This window comes from Apis mellifera, linkage group LG11, assembly GCF_003254395.2.
Source record: "Apis mellifera strain DH4 linkage group LG11, Amel_HAv3.1, whole genome shotgun sequence".
NCBI classification, from domain to species: domain Eukaryota; kingdom Metazoa; phylum Arthropoda; class Insecta; order Hymenoptera; family Apidae; genus Apis; species Apis mellifera.
The window spans coordinates 12,500,358-12,520,556 of record NC_037648.1 but is presented as its reverse complement, the minus strand read 5'-3'; the positions used below and the strand labels follow the sequence as shown (position 1 = coordinate 12,520,556).

General features: G+C 36.5%; 1 protein-coding gene and 2 long non-coding RNA genes across 6 annotated transcripts; 1 reads left to right on the top strand and 2 right to left on the bottom strand.

Moving 5' to 3' along the window:
• Nucleotides 1–622: 622 nt before the first annotated feature.
• On the bottom strand, nucleotides 623–2,187 carry LOC113219108. 2 transcript variants are annotated; one of them, XR_003305667.1, is made up of 2 exons: nucleotides 2,065–2,187; nucleotides 623–1,955 (listed from the first exon to the last, which is right to left on the bottom strand). It is a non-coding gene; the product is annotated as an uncharacterized LOC113219108 (long non-coding RNA). The 2 variants fall into 2 exon arrangements; XR_003305668.1 differs by having other exon boundaries at nucleotides 623–1,975; nucleotides 2,065–2,154.
• A 398-nt stretch (nucleotides 2,188–2,585) lies between these two features.
• On the top strand, nucleotides 2,586–19,455 carry LOC410332 (breast cancer anti-estrogen resistance protein 3). Of its 3 annotated transcripts, none has more exons than XM_393813.7 (6): nucleotides 2,586–2,926; nucleotides 12,364–12,574; nucleotides 15,391–15,496; nucleotides 16,387–16,626; nucleotides 16,800–18,270; nucleotides 18,366–19,455. In XM_393813.7, exons 1-6 carry the CDS (start codon nucleotides 2,884–2,886, stop codon nucleotides 18,695–18,697), a joined length of 2,403 nt encoding a protein of 800 aa, XP_393813.5. In that variant the 5' UTR covers nucleotides 2,586–2,883; the 3' UTR covers nucleotides 18,698–19,455. The 3 variants fall into 3 exon arrangements, with proteins under 3 accessions (XP_393813.5, XP_016770454.2, XP_006566429.2); XM_016914965.2 differs by lacking the exon at nucleotides 2,586–2,926 and adding an exon at nucleotides 5,795–6,177; XM_006566366.3 differs by lacking the exon at nucleotides 2,586–2,926 and adding an exon at nucleotides 11,756–11,997.
• On the bottom strand, nucleotides 9,430–10,307 carry LOC107965200. Its single transcript, XR_001704819.2, has 2 exons — nucleotides 9,956–10,307; nucleotides 9,430–9,538 (listed from the first exon to the last, which is right to left on the bottom strand). It is a non-coding gene; the product is annotated as an uncharacterized LOC107965200 (long non-coding RNA).
• Nucleotides 19,456–20,199: the final 744 nt, after the last annotated feature.

Below are 20,199 nucleotides of genomic sequence, written 5' to 3'. Positions count from 1 at the left end.
GACTTGACAAAAGAAAATAATTCGTTACGATGTAAATGATAATTATCGAAACTAATTACAATAATTTTCGTCCTCGTCGACAATTGAAATGCAATTAAATAAATTGGAAAAGTTCATCGGTTACATCAAATTTTCAATGGTTAAAAAGATAAGATTATTAAAGTGAAGTATATTGCATTTCTTGTTTTATTAATTCGAAGACACGCATGAAGGCGCTTGGTCAGCGTGAACGCTGAATGATCGTGCAATTATAGACGTATAACCTTGCTCCTTTCCAACAATTTGTACCGTTGTCTATGACGTAAGCTCGCAACAATAATTCTTGACGAGTACAGAATGCTACGTTCTCGAATCGATTTTCTTTAATGAAAACGAATTCGATTTCTTTAGCAACGATTTAGAAAATTAAAAAACACCTTTAGAATATTTTCCTAAAATTATCAATTTATATAATAATTTATAATCTATAATTCTATATGAAATAAAATTATTTTTGCAAATTATTATTATTATTTAATATGGTATAATTTTGTTAGTAATTTTTTAGTATATACAATTTATATATTGATAAATAAAATTTATTTAACAAAAAAATTTTACATTTTCAGTCTAACAAAGAGAATTAAAAAAAACGGTCACGTTTATTAATAAATCAAACAACACAAAGAAGCATGTGTCATATCGATGACAACAATAACGGAGGCAAAGTTCCAGAAGAAATCGAAAGTCCAACAGGTAGTCGCGGCAATTTCACGCGGCTAATTCACGATTGTTCGCGCGTCCTTGCTGCAACTCACGTTGAACACCATGCATTCTGGTTTTTTTCCCCAATCGTAAATAACCGAGTAACATCCGTCGGCTGGAACGAGTCCGGGTTCTCGATGACGACACAATTATTTCAAAGTGTGCTAAACACTTGTCGACTACGAGTTTTTCCTTCCAACATTTTTCGGCAAATTGTTTCTCTTTTCCACTCAATCATTCCTCCATTCCTAATTTGAAAATCAATTTAACTTTTATTACGATCTTTTGGATTACAACATTTCGTTTCATTCATTGTACAGATTTTTCAATTTATTTGCGTTGTATTTCTGATTGACTTTAAAATTGCTTTTTTTTTTTTTATTAAATGCATGATAATATTAGAATTGTATTGTGCGCAATAGAAAATATAAAAGTACGAAAAATTGCATCCTCCAGATCCAATTACGTATTCCAATTTATCATCATGTTTGCTCATACCGCGAACAGAGGTGATATTGAATTTTTTTTCACGCGCAAGACGCGATAAAATTCCGAAACGAGTTCTATATCGTGGCCTCATATCTGTTCAACGTGCACACAAATATATCACCGATGGTAACGAATTCCTTTCTCTGTTTACAGTTTTATCGATATCGTTTATTAAACAGGCGCGAGTTTCGCTGCATAATCTGCTCGCACCTCTTCGTCCCGTTTCCTTCTCAATTTCGCATCTGTCTCTCTCGATAACTACTGTTGTGCCACGTGTGTACAATCGCAGGCCTGTGCCTTCCTCCCTTCCTCCCCTCTCTCTTCTAACATTGCATTCCCCTGGTTGTCCCCACCGAAGAGCATTCTTCCTCAGTGTGTTAAACTGGCGTAAGTTTTTTAGGGATTCGTCGACAGCTTGATTTTTTTACGATTTTATAAGTAGGCGATGCGTGTGTGTATATTTTTTTTGAAAATTCAATTAACAGCTTGACTCTTTTTACAATTATTAATTTTATAAAATAAAATTGTACGTCTAAAACGAGAAATTATTAATTTAGAAGATTTAGTATTTCTATCTAAATAAAATCGTTCTAGTTTCTGGCTATCTTGATTGATCGTTTAATCCAATCTCGTTTGTCTCTCTCCTTCGTTAAATTATTTTGTATCAAAATTGATACGAACTAGTCTTCGTTTAGGTTCTTCTAAAAGCTACAACCTTTGTTCTATAAATTTATTAAAGGAGCTATATTGAAATGAAATCTTATTACAAGTATGATCTAATTATAGAGGCCATATTGTTTCAAAAGTAGGTCGATAGAAAAGAAAACTAACCTTCCATTTTCCCTTGCTAATCGTCTAACAATTGCCAACCTATTTCCTTAACCACTTAAACTAATTGCCAACGCATGAATCACATAACATCCAAATCCAATATTCAAACTTCCATTAACTTTGTCTCGTAAAAATTCTCTTCTTTTATCCAAGAATTATATACAAAACATCCTATACGATAAATCAAAACATTGTCGTTCAACATTAATCGTCCAAATTCGTTCAAACTTTCTTCTCTTCCCAAACTTCACCAACCTAACCTCTTCGCTTTGTATCACTTCGATACAAAAAACTTGTACAAAATACAAACAAAATACACTTATTCGAGAGATAAACAATCACCTTTCACCCCCGACTCAATAACCAATATCTCTCCTCATTCCATCATTGTCTCCCCACATTTATTAATCACTCGGCATCAAACCGACCGGCGCTCATCCAATCTCATTAAAACCTCGTCCCCCCTCCATTCTCGTCACTCCGTCTCGTTTTGTCAAACGTGCGTTCAAACGACGAGGGAACACTCTCCATCCTCTTCCATGCCAGGCCTGCGCTCCCTCTCTCCACATGAAATCCGACATTCTCCTGGCGACGTTCGTTCGCGGCGTGTGTGTGTCTCGACGATCGTGGCCAAACGTCGCCTATCGAGGTTTTTCGTCCCTTCGCGTCCCGTTTCGAAAGACGGCCGGTCGGTCAGTCAGGCTCGGTATCGCATTATGCCACGGTCGCAACAGTGGCTGCATCTCAACAGTGGCCGGAGCTCGTTCGTGACGATACCTGGAATCGGCGAAACGTGAGACCCATGCGTCCATCGGGAAAATGGGGAAAACCGCCAGCAAACTGAAGTCACGCAGGAGTCAAAGTTAGTGTTCACGTTGTATACTTGTATATTTCAGTACTTCTTTTCCTTCTATCTTTTTTTTTTTGCTCGTTTTTCCTTTCCTTTTTGCGTTCGATTTTTTAGGCGATTTTTCAACGTTCTTTTAACTAATGTGTTTACAAGTTGTTGGGATCACGTGAACGTCGATGATACGTGAAAAGTGTGATTATTTTGAAGTGTTTGTGAAGATATTGATGTTTGGATAGAAACAGTTTTAGATCTAAATAGTTTTTAGAATCACGTGGATGTTGATCGTGCAATGAGATATGTAATAATGTTCAATTATAATTTAGAATTTTTGCGTTTAATTTAATTTGTGGAGGAATCTTAATTCTTGGATTTTTTTTTTTTTTTTTGGTGTGAAAAGTTTTTGAAATCACATTAGTGAACATTAATTATATAAAAAATTGTGCAAAGATTTCGCAACGTAAAAGTTTGATTATTATTCAGAATTGAAATGAAGTTAATTCGTTGTGTTTGGAGAAGTTTAAGAAAATTCGATATAAAATATTCTTCATGCGATAGTATCGAGGAGTGGTTTGTTCGATCGGTGAAAGGATAGTGATGAGTAGCCGTAATTCAAAGAGCACGTGCTCAGTGATGGACGTTTGAGACTGATATCGGTGAAAGATCTTGTGGTCAAGCAAAACGATCACGTGAACGTATATAATTTAATCTCAATTGCCTTCCATTACTTTTTTGTTAAATTATTTATTGTACTATTCAAATCAAGAATCTGTTCTTTTCATGATATCATGATAATCAAACTGGTTATTAAAAAATTCTTTTATTCGTAGTTAATTAACTTTCTCTTAACCAAGCAAAATTATCAGAACGTGTAATTAATTACGTGTATTGCTCTAGAAAAATATTCATAAAATTTTATTACTTCCATGTTAGAATATTTTATCAATCTTTTTGATCTAAAACATCTCTCGATCGATATAACCTTTCCCACAATAAAAAGATAGTTTTCGATACGAATATTAATTTTATTATGCAACGAAAGAAAAATAATAATAATAATAAAAGAAAAAACAATCGGAACGAGACGCGACGATAAGTCACCTGGCTGTATCACTCGTTTATCGTGGAACTCCGCCTACGCATTAATCGTTTTGACGTTGATGTACGTATAATACTTGCACGTGTTGAGAATCACGTCGCAGTTTTATTTCAAAATCGAAACTGGTACGAAGTATGCTAAACGTGGGATGTAGGTCGCACGGTAGTAGTTCCTTCTTGCGTAGCCCGCGCCTGATAAACGCTTGCACCGGCCAACATTCGGATAAACACGTGTCTTTTAGCGTAATTTAGGCGCGTTGAACGATGTATCACGAACGCAATACGATATTAAATATTGGTCTTGCTTGAAATTAATCATGCTCTTGATTTCTTCGTTGCTTATTACTGTGGCGATAGTATGATTGTGAAACTGTTTATCTTTCTTTCTTTCTTTTTCTTTTTTTGGATTACATTCGCGAAGAAAATACGAGAAATAATATTTCAGAATTTTTTTTTATTTATATTTTTAACAAAAGATTGAGTGAAAATTTTCAAGGAAGATTTTTAAGTGAAAGTAGGAATTTCGAACCGGAGAAATTCGAGTCTTTTATTTTTTTACCAAAATAAGCTTCCAAAAGAAGTTCGAAAGAGATTCCTTCGTTTCTTCTATTTCTTTTGCCAAATTAAGCTTCGAACGAATTTAAAGCTTACCAAATACTTCTCTTTTAATAGCAACTTTAATTTGAACCACGGTTTTCAAACATATCGAAAGCGCCAGTAACATTTCTATCTCTCTTTATTCAAAAAATTATTATAAAATTGAATGGAGAATTTACGGAGAAATTACGCGATCGAAATTCACGTCGTTTCATTCCTCCCTGTCAGCTGTGTAAAAACTGGGCCCGATTGAAATTCTCGTCGCATAGTAAACGCGCATATATAATTACGCTGCCACGCAGGAAACGGGAGAATCTCTACGCACGTTTCACGCACGTGAATAAAACTTCTTTTTTAGACCGAAACGCGGTGAGAATCGATCGGTGTCGTTGTTTTTTTTTTCCTTTTTATCCTCGATGAAAGCGCAATTTTTCTCGACCTATAACTCTTTTTTCTTTTTTTCAAAGATTCGTTCACGTTTAAAATTAAACTCCTTCGTTTAAATGCATAACGCGACAAGGGAATTGGAATATTCATTAAACAAAATTCTTTTAAGTAAAATAGATGTAGCCTGATTCACGTTTATCTTTCGCGATATGCAGAAATTTTCGACTCTGATGATGAAACATTTATGAGGATGTAGCAACAGGTGATGCTACAATCGATTTATATACATATGTGCATATATACTGCAGGCAATACAGATGTCATTTGAATAACTTGCAGATCCAATTAAATATTATATACATGTGAAACGAAGAATTTTTAAAACTTTATATAATATTTAATGAAATCTTTAAATATTGTTCGTTTATATAATTTTTCTATTTGTCACGTGTATATTCTTTTACGTGAATTTTCATGCAAATAATCAGAAGCTATTCAAAATGTAAATAAAAAAAAAATTATTGTTCATTCGTGTAATTTCTCCTTTCATTTCCATTAATCGTTCAAACGATTATCATTTTGACACGCTTCTTACGAAATTTTATTTAAATTAGAAAATTAAAAAAAAGAAACGCAATAATTTTGATATATATTTCTTAATAACATGGGTAAAATAATAATTGCCAAAAATATTGAGAAAGTTTACTACATCTGTTGTTTCGTGATATAGAACGGCGTCTGTCGCAAGTTTTTCGGTCGATAACGGTTCTCCAAGCATTGCATAGTTATCTGAACAAACGTTAGGCTTATCAGTGTCGCCAGGTATTATGTCGGCGAGTAAGCGGCGCAAAACGCACCTGCATTCCACCACAGTTCTGTTTTTCAACCGCGACCAATTCTCGCTCTTCTCCTTTTCCCTCCACGACTCCCGTGTATAAGTGTTTTCTTATATCGGAATGAGAACCCACCACGAGTGTCCTTTTCTCTTCTTCTTCTTCTTCTTTGAACGCACCGTGAAATTTTTAGAAAGCCTAAATATTTAGCTGGTTGAGAGAAAGAAATTTTTCCTGGAAAAGTGTGTATAGGCTTGGCGAAAAGTATTTGTCGAGAGATGGTGAAAAGGATGTTTGGGATAATTTTTGGATGGAAGATGTTTAGTGGAAAGGATCGAGTAAGAGAGAAAAGTAAGAGAGTTTGAAGTTTTTTTTTTCGTTTCTGAGAAAATGAAAGGAATTATAATTATAAGGAATAAAATGATTATTATTAATAAAATTTCCTTAATTTTTTAATCTTATACAATTGTACGGAGATAATTACAGAGTTTAATAAAATTAATTTATAACTTTTATTGGCTTACAAATGTATTGCATGTTGTACATGTATAATTTTACCGTACAATTTTCATTCCAGCACTTTTTCGGTGAAATATAGACGCGTGCATGCCATGCTCGATTATGCAGATTTAACGATCGAAAGGAAACGATAAACGTGCATATTGTTGGAATGAATGGTTCATTGTCCCCGTCACCATTGATCTATTGCTGACATTTCGAGCTTGAAGAATTTTTAAATATTCACGTTATCACGATTACATTATGGCAGATTCACGATACGAAATTTAATCTGTGAATTTATTTCGACATATCCATTGTTTCGTAAGCGAAATTTGAAATCTCGATGTACTGTAGTAAGCAAAGGATCGATGTAGCAAAGATTAGATATGGGACATTCGATGCATTTACATAATTATCATTCTTGTGTCACATGCGACGTTATCGATCCAGAATGAAATGATGCACAGAAACTGCGCTACAAATGTAATCATGATTGAACTTAACTCAATTTTCTCGATAATGTGATTCTAATCACCGTTGATTCAATGCGAAATGGAATAATTATGTTCATATGGGATATCACAATTAAAAGAAATTAAGATGTTCATTATTACCAGCAGATAGTTGTGTCGTACGTATATTTTATTATATTTCTATATTTTTGTAGAATATATATTTTATATTTTATATATATATAGCAAATATATTTTATATTTTTCAGAGTGGCCACCTAACTTTAACACATGGAATATTTCGTTTGATTTTGATAATATTAAAAAATGTTTTAGATAAAACATTGAATTGATTTTCAAAAGGATATATTCTAGTCTTATTAATTTTTTCATAAGTGAATGCATAAAGATAATATAAAAATCAATTTCTTTTTTAAATAGGATTATATATTTTTTGATACATTGATAGATGCAGTGTATTAATTTCTATAAAAAAAATTACTAGATCACTTATAGGAAAAAATCATTAGTTTATTCGATAATTAAAAATAATCAAATATTTCTTAAACTAATAACTTTTTGCTATAAGTGGTCTAATAATTTATAGAGAATATTGAATTGCATCGAATAATGTATTAATAAATATACAAATCCATTTATAAAAAACATGTTAACTTTCGCACGTTCTTTAGGCATTCATTTATAAAAAATATTCGTGATACTAGAATATAAATCTCTTAAAAATATTTAATTTTTATCTAAACTATTTTTTTATATTATCAAAATCAATTGAAATGTTGCAGTTGATAAAGTTAAAAGTCCATCCTGTATACCTCTAAATTTTTAGAAGCAAGAGAAAAAGGTAAGTATAAAAGGTAAGTATCTAGAATTAAGGAAACTGTAAAAAAAAAAAAAAAATTAATATCATCAATACAAGCAGCAAAAGGTAAGTATAAAAGGTAAGTATAAAAGGTAAGTATTTAAGTTAAGTAAAAAAAAACATTCTTCAAATTATATTCTCCTAATCAAAAGTCGGAAATTTTAGCCAGAATTTTTGAGAATTTGAATTTCGAGCCAAATTTCGCGTGCCACCTCTTCACGTATCATATTCTCCTAATCAAAAGTCGGAAATTTTTGCCAGAATCTTTGAGATTTTAAATTTCGAGCTAAGTTTCGCGTGCCACCTCTTCACGTATCATATTTTCTTAATCAAAAGTCCGAAATTTTAGCCAGAATTTTTGAGAATTTGAATTTCGAGCCAAATTTCGCGTGCCACCTCTTCACGTATCATATTCTCCTAATCAAAAGTCGGAAATTTTTGCCAGAATCATTGAGATTTTAAATTTCGAGCCAAGATTCGCGTGCCACCTCTTCACGTATCATATTCTCCTAATCAAAAGTCCGAAATTTTAGCCAGAATTTTTGAGAATTTGAATTTCGAGCCAAATTTCGCGTACCACCTCTTCACGTATCATATTCTCCTAATCAAAAGTCGGAAATTTTTGCCAGAATCATTGAGATTTTAAATTTCGAGCCAAGTTTCGCGTGCCACCTCTTCACGTATCATATTCTCCTAATCAAAAGTCCGAAATTTTAGCTAGAATCTCTGAAAATTTAAATTCCGCGCAAAATTTTGCCTGCCACCTCTTCACGTATCATATTCTCCTAATCAAAAGTCGAAAATTTTAGCCAGGATCTTTGAGAATTTGGATTTCGAGAAAAATTTCGCCTGCCACCTCTTCACCTATCATATTCTCCTAATCAAAAGTCCGAAATTTATGCCAGGATCTTTGAGAATTTGGATTTCGAGAAAAATTTCGCCTGCCACCTCTTCACCTATCATATTCTCCTAATCAAAAGTCCGAAATTTTAGCTAGAATCTCTGAAAATTTAAGTTCCGCGCAAAATTTTGCCTGCCACCTCTTCACGTATCATATTCTCCTAATCAAAAGTCGAAAATTTTAGCCAGGATCTTTGAGAATTTGGATTTCGAGAAAAATTTCGCCTGCCACCTCTTCATGTATCATATTCTCCTAATCAGAAGTCGAAAATTTTAGCCAGAATCTTTGAGAATTTAAATTTCGAGCCAAATTTCGCGTGCCACCTCTTCACGTATCATATTCTCCTAATCAAAAGTCGGAAATTTTAACGAAAGTGTCTGAAAATTTGAATTCCACGAAAAATTTTGCGTGCCACCTCTTCACCTATCATATTCTCCTAATCAAAAGTCGAAAATTTTGTACAGAATCCCTAAAAATTTGAATTTCGAGAAAAATTTCGCGTGCCACCTCTTCATATATCATATTTTCCTAATTAAAAGTCGAAATTTTTACCAGAATCTTTGGAAATTTAAATTTCGATAAAATTTCACGTGCCACCTCCTTAATTATCATATTCTCCTGTTAGAAATCGAAAAATACGGATTGTAAAAATTTTTCGTGTTTGTAATAGGAGAATATAATTCGATAGGAGGTGGCACATAGAATTTTATGAAGAATTTTAAAGGAGAAAATTTTATCTAATTCTTTTTGTATTAGGAGAATATAAATCTAGAAAAGGTAGTACGTAAATTTTTCTTAAATTTATACTTACCTTATACTTACCTTTTTAATACTTACCTTTTTAATACTTACCTCTTCCATTTGATACGTTTTTTAAATTTTTTTGCCTTTTTTGGCCATTTTACTTATATACTAAAGGACTGAGAACAGTCCTATACTTACCTTTTCCATACTTACCTTTCTGAAATGCCTCAATTTCTGAAACAGAATATATTTCTATATTTAATATATTATAGCATATTGTAAATATATAGAATGCATGCAAAAAATAGAAAATATACGTTTATACGATATAAAAATATAAATAAAATATATACACGACACACAAATCTTATTAAAATCTTATTAGAATTTTATTAGAAATTTATATATGAAATATATGCATATAAAAAAGAACTACATATCTAATATATCAAATATTTTATGCAACTTTAACTTTTTTCTCAATTTTTAAAAATCTAAAAATACTAAGTAAATTCTATTAAGAATATAACTCTAATTGCACAATACTTCAATTTTATTTAAGCAAATATGACATGAGGATTAAAACTACGATGAATAATCGTATTAAAGAACAAAAATATCTATAAGATATAACAAAAATAAAAAACTTACCATAAATACCCTTCTACTGGTCTTCTACGAATAAAGGAAACTGTGTTACGTCGCAGCTGCTAATATTCGAGCCTTACTCCTGAAAATAGAGCGGAACGGTGTTTAGAAATACTCTGAAACAGGTATACGCTTTCTTGATGAGGAATATACTCAAAGTCACGCACAACTTGGCAAAAATATAACGGATCTTCTTTCCTTCTTCAACCCTTTATCTACTCCATTCCGCATCCAATTCCGTATTACCTTCGCATTATCGTCTAAAAAATATTATATCGCAAAAATGTACAAATCCATATTACAACCATCAAAATACTTACATGATCTAAACGAATAAATCTAAATCTATATCCATAAATAAATCGTATTTGTTCCGAGAAAAAGAAGGAAAATTAAAGACCCAAAAGTCTCTTATCTCTTTTTAAATCTTTTTCAACGAATCAAAGACTCCCCTCTCTCTAAAAAAAAAAAAAAAAACAAAAACAAGAATTATAGAAAGAGTTAAATCGACCAAAGGTATCTAACGAAAAATCGAAAGGTTGGAACACAAGTCTCGTAAGCGCGACTGGAAAGGCCCGAAGAACAGGTTTATATCCGCGCGTGTGAAGGCGAGCGAAGATAAACGAATCGAAGCGAAAGTGAGCCGAGCACTTTAGTTTCTGCCCAACTGTTCGAAAGATCCGCGGTTGATCCGCTCGCGTGATACGGCGTACGGTCGAATAAGAAAAAAAAAGAGTGAGAGGGACGAGGGGGGGAGAGAGAGAGGAAAAAAAGGAATTCTTCTGCCACTAAAAAAAAAGGTACACGGATTTCTTCTGAATGAAGAATCGTCGGATCGAGAATGAAAGATTCCAAGTGGTCGATAACGAAGCGTGCAACCGTTCCTTGCAGGTTGCACCTGCGATCGTATTCTCATCGTGAAGAGATGCAGTGATTCCGGTCGGGATTCGGAGAGGAGAGCACGGGTGTGTATCGTCCAGCTGTGTCGAGGCAACTGTGTTGTTCCTCGAAAGTGAAACCTGTGTCGTTGATTGACGACGGGATTGAAAACTTTTTCGAAGGAAGGGTATTGTGCGATCTCTGGACGACGAAAGATAAGGCGGGTCGAGCGTGGAATTTTTGGGTGAATGGATCTCGCTTCTCGAGTGGGATTGAATTGGGAAGGGAAGGAACGGTGTTGTGGAAAGGTCATATGCAAAGGAGATCGGAATTTGGTCGAGGAAGGGGGGGGAAAAAAACTTTGAAAAAATGCGAATGAGTGTGTGAAAGGGAAATAAAAATTAAAAATAGATAACACGTAATTCCAAAATATATTCCAATCTATTTAAAAAGAAACCTTTTTTAAAAAAGAAATAGAAAAAAATCATACTAACAATATCTCCATCTATCTAAAGAAGAAAACAAACTTCGAACTAGAAGAGAAAACTACAAAAATTCGAAGAATATCGCGATTCTCTGGTGAGAGAGAGAGAAAACATAAGCGTAAAAAGAAGTTTAACGAAGACAAACGCAGGATGTGTACGCGTCATTGTGAGTGCAGGTGCAAGAAACTATTCCTACAAAAGCAAAATACGAAAAGATGTATTTCGATCGTTGAAAAGCGAAATTGAAACAACATAGTGGTATAACATAACTGTAAGGAAAGCTGAAACTTTTCTAGTTGACGGAGGAGAAAGATAAGAAGCGTTAACTGCACCGATCGCTCGCTCGTCCGTCCGTTCGTTCGTTCGTTCGTGTGTACGAAGGCCGATAAAACCGTTTAGTGACCGTGATGGAGGGGCGTTGGTATCCCTGCTCGCGATAGCGGATCGACCGCGAGTAATTCTAAACGTTTCCATTCGGACGAAACGATTCGCCAAGAATCCATCGCCGTCAAAATATAATATAATAATACATAATACCGGTTAATTAACGAGAGTAGAGTGACAATAAGGTCACAAAACGAAAAGTTTGGGCGAAAAGTTTCGATCATCGAACTGGTGGTGGGACGGATTGTGCGATGATCGTGAGCGACAAGGATCGGCCGCAGAAAAGCACCGGCATGCGTGAGTATGTGGGGTGGTTTTGTTCGGTTAAAATTCGGAAAGCAATTGCATACAGTTTTTGTGAAACGTGTGATAATTAATAGAAGTCAAGAATGATGTTTCTTTCTTAGAGAGATGCGACTAGGACTTTGCAACGTAGATTGAAGAAACTATTAAAATTGAAATTTGATAATGGAATCGTTTCTCTTGTTTCCTTTAAATTTCACCAACAGATGGGCATAGAATTATGCATAGATTTAACACAGACTTTCATTGAGGATGTGCAGAATTAAAATTATTGAAATCAAATGAAACTGTTAATTTAGAAATTAGAAAAGTTATTGTACAAGTGCAATTAGGAAGGAATAATGTCTCGATGTTCTTCAGGTATAGCATGGAGCTTCCGGTTTCCATCTATGGGCACCTTGCAAAATCTAAGCGCCAGTGGCCGTCGTCGAAAGAGGAACGGCATATCCTCTTCGGCCTCTTGTAAGGAACTTCATCAGAAGCGGCACACGATCCACCTACAGCCGGAAGTAATTATTCAGAAGGAGCCATCTTTCATCGTGACGCCACCGTCACCCGAGGGAGACAGAAGGTAACTCGAGTGACTCGTCGACTAACCACAAACTAACCACTCCCCACTAGATGAAACGCGCCAGCAATTACAATCGACCATTCTCTCATATCTTGTTTGAATTACGATTCATCTGATATAATCCACCCTCTTTGCCAACCCTTAAAATTTTGCCTCAAATTTACTTTGGGTAAAAATTAAACACGAACAATGTTTAAGAACAATTATTTCCAAGAAGTTTTCTTGGCCACCGATCGATCCACCACCGTCGTTTCATCTTTCCACTTGAAATAAACAAAGGGGGTTCGAGAAACCCCCGAGAAGGCCTTGGAAGAACCTTTTTCCGTCCAAGTATTCTGGAATTCTGGAATTTGTAACTTATGAATTAGCCCGTTTCGAGGGTATACGCCGGAGGGATACCGGTGTGGGAATATAATAAAGGCGGCAGGTCCCGAACCGGTTTTCCTCGATCTTTGCCTTCAAAGTGACGTCGCCCTCCCTCGACCGGGGAGAATCCCGTAACGGAAAGGCAGCACAATGGAGGAAACTATAAACGTTTCACGATACTTGTACCCGTTTCGTAATCCCTTTCCAAATAGTCTTTCTAACCTGTCCTGTGCAATCATCGATACGATATTCATCCGGATAATCGAGAACTCGATGACGAACGTTGGAATTGAAATTTTATCAAATTAGAGGGAGAGATGTGTATATCAACGGCCGTGAAAATTGAAAATCGTTTTACGATCACTAATGATCGGTGTAATTAAAGTATGTGCAACGTTGGAGGGAAGTCGTTCGAGCGTCAATCGCGGTGAAATTGATGATTAAATTGATCTGGCGAGAAATTGAAGATTAGAAAGTGTATCCTCGATCTTTTCTAAAAATATCTTCTTCACCATAATAACCTGATAATTGAAAGATTCTCGAAAAGATATTAAAATCTCGCGACATAAATTAGAAAATCCAAGATAAAAATAATCGAGTCATAAGATACTATCTTTTCTTATAAATTTTTGTCAATGAGTTAACATAGGTGGAAAATTGAATTCTTCTTGCGAGAAATTTCCGCGAAGGTAAACGGGAGGATGAGAGATAAAGCGGGGAGGATCGAAGAGGCAGATTCGCGCGAATCGTGTAAGATAGCAAAGTCCTGTCGCGTTGACATTAGAGCGGCGAGATAAGGCACGCGACGAACTTCTGCGAAACGTTTTCAAACCGCCTGCGTACGGGTACCCCTAACGTCTATTTATACACAACGAACTGAAAATTGTGATTCGGATCGCGTGGCCGGTTATACACAATTTGCAACGGGGATTGTTTTTAAGATTAGAGATTCGATCTATGCGATCTATTCATCCGCACACGGTAAAATAAAATTACACCGATGTGAAAATTTGCGAAGGAATAATTAATCGATCGAATGAAATTGCTGTATCAAGGAAGATAAAAAAAAAGGAAAGATTCGAATAAACATTATGCGATATTATTCGCGTATGATGTTTATACAGATACCTTCTCTCCTTATCGCAAAGGAAAAAACAATTCGTCGAACGTTATCAAATAGTCAATAAGATCGTTCGTCGAACGAATCTCGTATCTCGGAGTAAGTCACAATTGCCGAGAGAATATAAATCCTTAAAATTTTCCGAAACATATATTACAAGTTCGAATATCATTTTCAAATTGTATTTGTAACAGGCTTGCAATATAAAACGTGTAGATTTAGAATAACCGAGATAGGAATAGTCTCTTCGAAGAATTGCGTCTGCTATGTAATCAAACGTTAATTAAAATTAAAATTAAAATTAAGCTTCTGTTTTTATTTATTGATTATAATTTGTTAATTTTGTCAAGAATATTCGACCATCTTCTCACTCTCTCGTTTCTGATCATCGATTAGAAAACGATGCATTTCCTTTCCTCGACAAAGGAGGGGAGAAAAAAAACGAAACGAACGCACAGATGCGTTTTATTATACTTATCGAGCGCCCTTGTTCGACGCAGGCGCGCGAAACACCCCGAGCAGATCAATAACCAAGGCTCGCGATTATCGACCCCGTACTCGTTACCCCGTGCGATAACGTCGGAATTTTCGGATCGAAATCATCGCGATCGCTTCAAATTCGAGGGGGACGTCGCTAATTCGACGTCACTTCGATAAATGAAAGCCACTCGAGAACGGAGAAAACGCAGGCGTGGGTGAGAACGCGACGAGACACCGTGAGCAGTGGCGTACTTGGAACGTCAACAACGCGATGCGTCTCTCCGTTGAAATTAAGTCGACAATTTTTTTAAAATTTAAATACGATAAAAATAAGTATAACGGAAAAATATGTTGATGCAACGAAGCCTCCAAAGGCTTTGATACAACGGTAAGGAGAAAACGAATGAAAAAAAAAAATAAGAAATTCGTACCACGATTCCACGTATAAACGATATTTTCAACACTCATCCGGCGCATCCGAGGAAGAAAGGGGAATATCTTTCTTGGCGGCAAAGTCGACGAGTCGAAGTTTGTTCTATTAATAATCACGCGCGGGGCGCCCCCTCTCATCCTCCAAAAATACGGCCCTGCCCGCTTCGTCGCTTTCCACGTACTACATAGTTCAGTGGGGTGCGCGCGCTCGGCCCGAGAGCCGTGTGGCCAAACCCTATCTGTCCTCGCGATTTCCATCCACGGATGAAAATAAGTTTTTGCGCTTTGTCGAATCGAGAGAGAGAGAGAACTTTCGCGATAGTCGATGGTTGATATATTGGTTGAGGGCAAGAGGGGAGGGGTGCAGCGAGATATGAGGGAGTCACGAGTGTAAGAAGCTTGGTTTTTCTCGACGCAGGTCGTCGGAGGTAAAGGTCGAGGAGGCGGAGGAGGAGGTGGTGAACGGAAGGGAGGAGTCTGCTGCGAGAAGGATTGACAGCTACGATTACTCGAATCTGCCGATGGTAAGTGGTGTACACTTTCTTCTAAAGCGTGAACTCTTTTCCAAAAGTATGATGATGATATAAGTAGAGGGCGTGAAAATTGGTAGTGTTGACACGTTGGAGGTGTTGTTGATCGATGACACCGTCCTTTTCGAGAGGGAGGGTGGGATGTTGCGACGATGTTCGCTTCTAATTTTTCAAATTGATTGAAAATGAATCAAATTGAATTTAATATTGCTACGTAATCTTCGTAAAAGATGGATAAAATTTTTAGGATTATTATTTAGGATTGTTATTGGGTTAATGAAAATTGATTTTGAAGAAACGGTAATGAGAAATAATAAGCTCGGAACGAAGGAAGCTGATAATTGATTCATTGATGCTACCGAGTCGATGATCCAACTTTAACGCGTGACACTCTAAGCCGTTGATAAGTTGTACGCTGACTTTGTTGATCTCTTTATGGATCGAGTACTCAAGGCTGTTCTTGTTAAGCCAATCTTGCGCTCTCGTACGGTCTAGACACTACTACCATTGATTATAGTGATCATCTTACGTAAAAAGTATAATTTAAAAAGAAAAAAATATTACTTTTGTTAATATGCTAAATTAAGTTATTTTATTTAATGGAAAAAAAATTGTACTTAGGAAAAAAACATTGGTTAAAAAATTCTATTTTTGAAATAGAAGAAATAAATTATAATGAATATAATTACTGCACTAAAAAATATATCAGATAATGACTAGATAGGAATAATTACTAGTAACAAATAAAAAAATAAATAAATTAAAGATAATTGTCAGTTGTTATGTAAAGTAAAAAAAAATGAAAACATTACTTTAGTATTGTTAACATTTAACAAAATCCTTCGCTTTAAAAAATATATATATATATTCTTAACTTAATTCAGGATCCACCAGAGGAATCGACTCGAAAGCTTCTGGAGCGAGAACTTCGACTTCTGGATCCGAGAGACTTAAGATCGCACGCCTGGTATCATGGGAGCACGCTCCGGGGCGGTAGAAAAGGCGCTGAAGCGGAGGTGCCGAACGATGGTGACTTCCTGGTCCGGGATTGCGCCTCCCAACCCGGAAACTACGTCCTCACGGTTCGATGGAAGGGCCAACCTCTTCATTTCGTCATCAACAGGGTAATCTTTCTTTTAAACCTTAAAGTAACTTCAAAGTTAAAATTTTCTTAAAAGAGGGGAAATCCGTGCAATAAAATGTACGCAACAAAAATTGAAAAAAAAAAAAAATTACAGCTAAATTTCGCCTCGAATGCGAATATCGATGAATTTTTAACGAATTTTGGCGTGAACAGGTGGTGATCCAGCCGGAAACGGTGTACGAGAGGGCCCAGTACCAGTTCGAGGACGAGGCATTTGACACGGTAGCGGATCTGATAACCTTCTACGTGGGCAGCGGGCGTCCAATAAGCCAGGCGAGCGGCGCTCGCATAATCACCCCGAAGCCAAGATCCGTTCCCCTGACATGCGTAACGGGTCCAGCAAACAGCCAACATTGTTCCAGCCCATCCTCCTCGTCCCTGTCCACCGGTTCCCCGCCGCGTCTACCTCGAAAGCAGCAACGAAGTCACTCGCTCACCGCCCAGCACCATCCCTCGGACCAGCAGCACGACGCTCGCCAATCGTGCAACCAGCAACCGGTGCCCCACGGACCGGTGCAATCGAGCACCCTGCCTCGTGTCCCGTCCGTTCAGAACCAGCCGCCCTCGTGTTCCTTGTCCCTCGGCCGTCAGAAGATCACCAGGGTGATCTCCGACCCGGCCCTCCAACAGCAACAGCAAGCCTCGCTTCAACCGTCGAGTTTGAACCATCAGAACTCGCACGGTACAGCTCCACCGAAACCGCCCAGGGTCCCGTACGCGCCCAATCACCAGCACCATGTGCACCACCATCACCATCACCATCACCACCATCACCAGGGATATCAGGCGTCCGGTAGCGACAGCGGGAACGGATCCGGGGACAGCGAGTTCGAGACGAACAACTCTGGAGGCGCGAGCAATCCGTCTTCGTCCGCCCCTATCAAGGGAGTGGTGATCAGGAGTCATTACAACACGAGCAACGACGGCACGAACGGAAACAATGGGAACGAATACGAGTTGTCGGCGGAGGAGCAACTGGTAGTCGCTGCGCCCTCCTTGGAGATCACCACAGCGCTTGATATCGAAGGTTTCACGACTCTGTTGCTACCGGCCGGCGAGCACAGGCCTCTCGATCCCACGGCTCTGAGAGGAGTGTCCGGGATGTTGCACGATTCCGCGCCGAGAGTGTTGGCCTCGCATCTGACGAAGATCGACCTCGAGCTGGCTCTGCAACCTGGGTCTGGAAACAGGAACGGCCTGAGCGGCCTCGAGTTGGCCACTCTGCCGCACGGCAGGCAAGCGAGGCTGGATTTGATCGAGAGATCGGAGTGTTTGAAGTTGGTGGTGGCGGTGACTGTGCTGGCCGGAGCCACCGCGATCGAGAGAGCCGCGACGATCAGCAAGTGGATCAAAGTTGCCATAGACACGAAAACCGCGCTTGGTAATTTATACGGTTTCTGCGGCGTCATGCTCGGCCTCTGTTTGCCACAGATACAGAGGTTGGCGAACACGTGGCACTTGCTCAGGCAGAAACACACCGACGAGGCGTTCAGCTTCGAGGCGAAGCTCAGGCCTACGCTGCGTGCCATGAACGAGTGCACGAACCCTCAAGCGCCCAACACCACGCTTCCGCATCTGTTGCCCATCGCTCTGCTCGGAGAACGGGGGCCTGAAGACATTCTGGGTACGTATAGACAAGGTTTTTTCTTTCTTAGGATTCGACTTTTATTTTCTTTTTTTTGCGTCGATAAGTTATGTAGCACGTTGTACCTTTTTCAGGAACTGTAGCTCCATCGGGTCTGGCAACAGCGATTCTATCACCTTGGGAGAATTCGGCACCGGACTGCGGCTTATCCATCGTGTGGTCCCACTTGGAATCGGCTCGAAAGATGACAGAGAATCTTCCATTGTTCCGCAGGAACGCGGAGATCGTCCTCGAGGGTTCGAGAAGCGACGAACTATTGTCCGACGCGTTTCGAACCGAGTTCCACATAAAATTTTTGTGGGGGAGTCGAGGAGCCACCGTGGCGCCGGAGGAAAGGCATCTGAAATTCATACAAGTGTTGGACGCGATGTTCGACAAATGTTCGTCGACCGAAGTGACGGCCTAAACGTGACCAAAGGAAAAATATTTTAGATAGAAATCATCTCGAGTATTCGCTCGATGAAATTTTTTTTTTTCTTTCCTCGAGAGAACGAGGCAAACGATAACATATTTGCGTTCGAATTACTTTTTCACTTGTAAATTATGATTGTGTAATTATATGTAATTAAGTGACTGTAATTAATTGTACCTTTAATTGTAGGAATCTAGTATTTTATTTGATAAGATTTACGTACGTAAGATCGTGATTGAAAGAAATTGATCGACCAGCGTTCCCAATCTTTTTACACGATTGCATTGTTTTCGTAATTTTCGCAATTTTTATTATTTTTTTTTTCCCTTCCTTAATGAGATAATCTGTGACTTCTCCATCGTGAACAATATTTTTTTATAAAGGAGAAAGGAAAAACAACGAAATCTTAATTGGTCGCGATGGAGGAATCGTAAGTGAGAAACAAAGAATCAAAAGTACGTAGCATTAATCTGAATGTATACTGTATTAAAGATGTACGTTGAAACGTGTCGTATTTAGCGCAATAATGATTCCCGACAATGATTAATGATCCTTTTATTATTAATACAGAAAAAAAAAAAACATATTTAAGGAAAATTTTCGAAAAAAAAAAACAGCGACGATATGATAATCAAACCATCATGTACTTAAACCTTAACTGATATTCTTATCAGTCAGCTTGACTATTATACATTGCAAATGTTGTTCACGTTTGTTTACATTTAATAATATATATGGAAAAATGAAAATCACTTTTACGTTTTAATATTTATATCCTGATTTCAAATAACATACATATTGTGTAATTACGTGTATATATTCTAATTTCAATCTATGATTTTGAATAATTGTTTAAAAATTTTTAAAAATAATTTAAATTTAAAATCCTTCTTTAAAAATTGAAGATAATGCTATTAAAATAAATGAATAAAATATGAGAATTTAATTTATCTTATTTCTTAATTATTTTATATTTTTTTACAATATTTATTTAAATATATTCTACGTTAAATATAAACATTATTTAATTTAAAATAAAGTATTCTATTTACGTTGCAAACAAAATAATGATGTGAATGTTATATTAAATGTTTTCTAATAAAAAGATATAACATCTAAAATAGTTCAAGTGTTTTGACTATGATTTCAACTATGAATGCAACAAATGTGCATGTAATATAAATCGATATAATAAAATTTATGATAATGAATCATTTTTATTTGTTAATAATATGCAATAATATATAAGAAATATATTAGTTTTGATTATAAATTTTTTTCTAATTATGATTATGTATCGATAAAATATAATTAGAAAATTTAAATATCTTTTAATAATTTCATAGAAAAATACTAATAAAATATAAATTATTTAAAATTGTAATTTAATTACAAAATTATTAAGAATTTTATTTTCAAATAGACGATAAAAAATTTATTATCCGATAAAACTCTCAAAATTTCACCAGAAATAAATTTGTATGTATTCTATATTG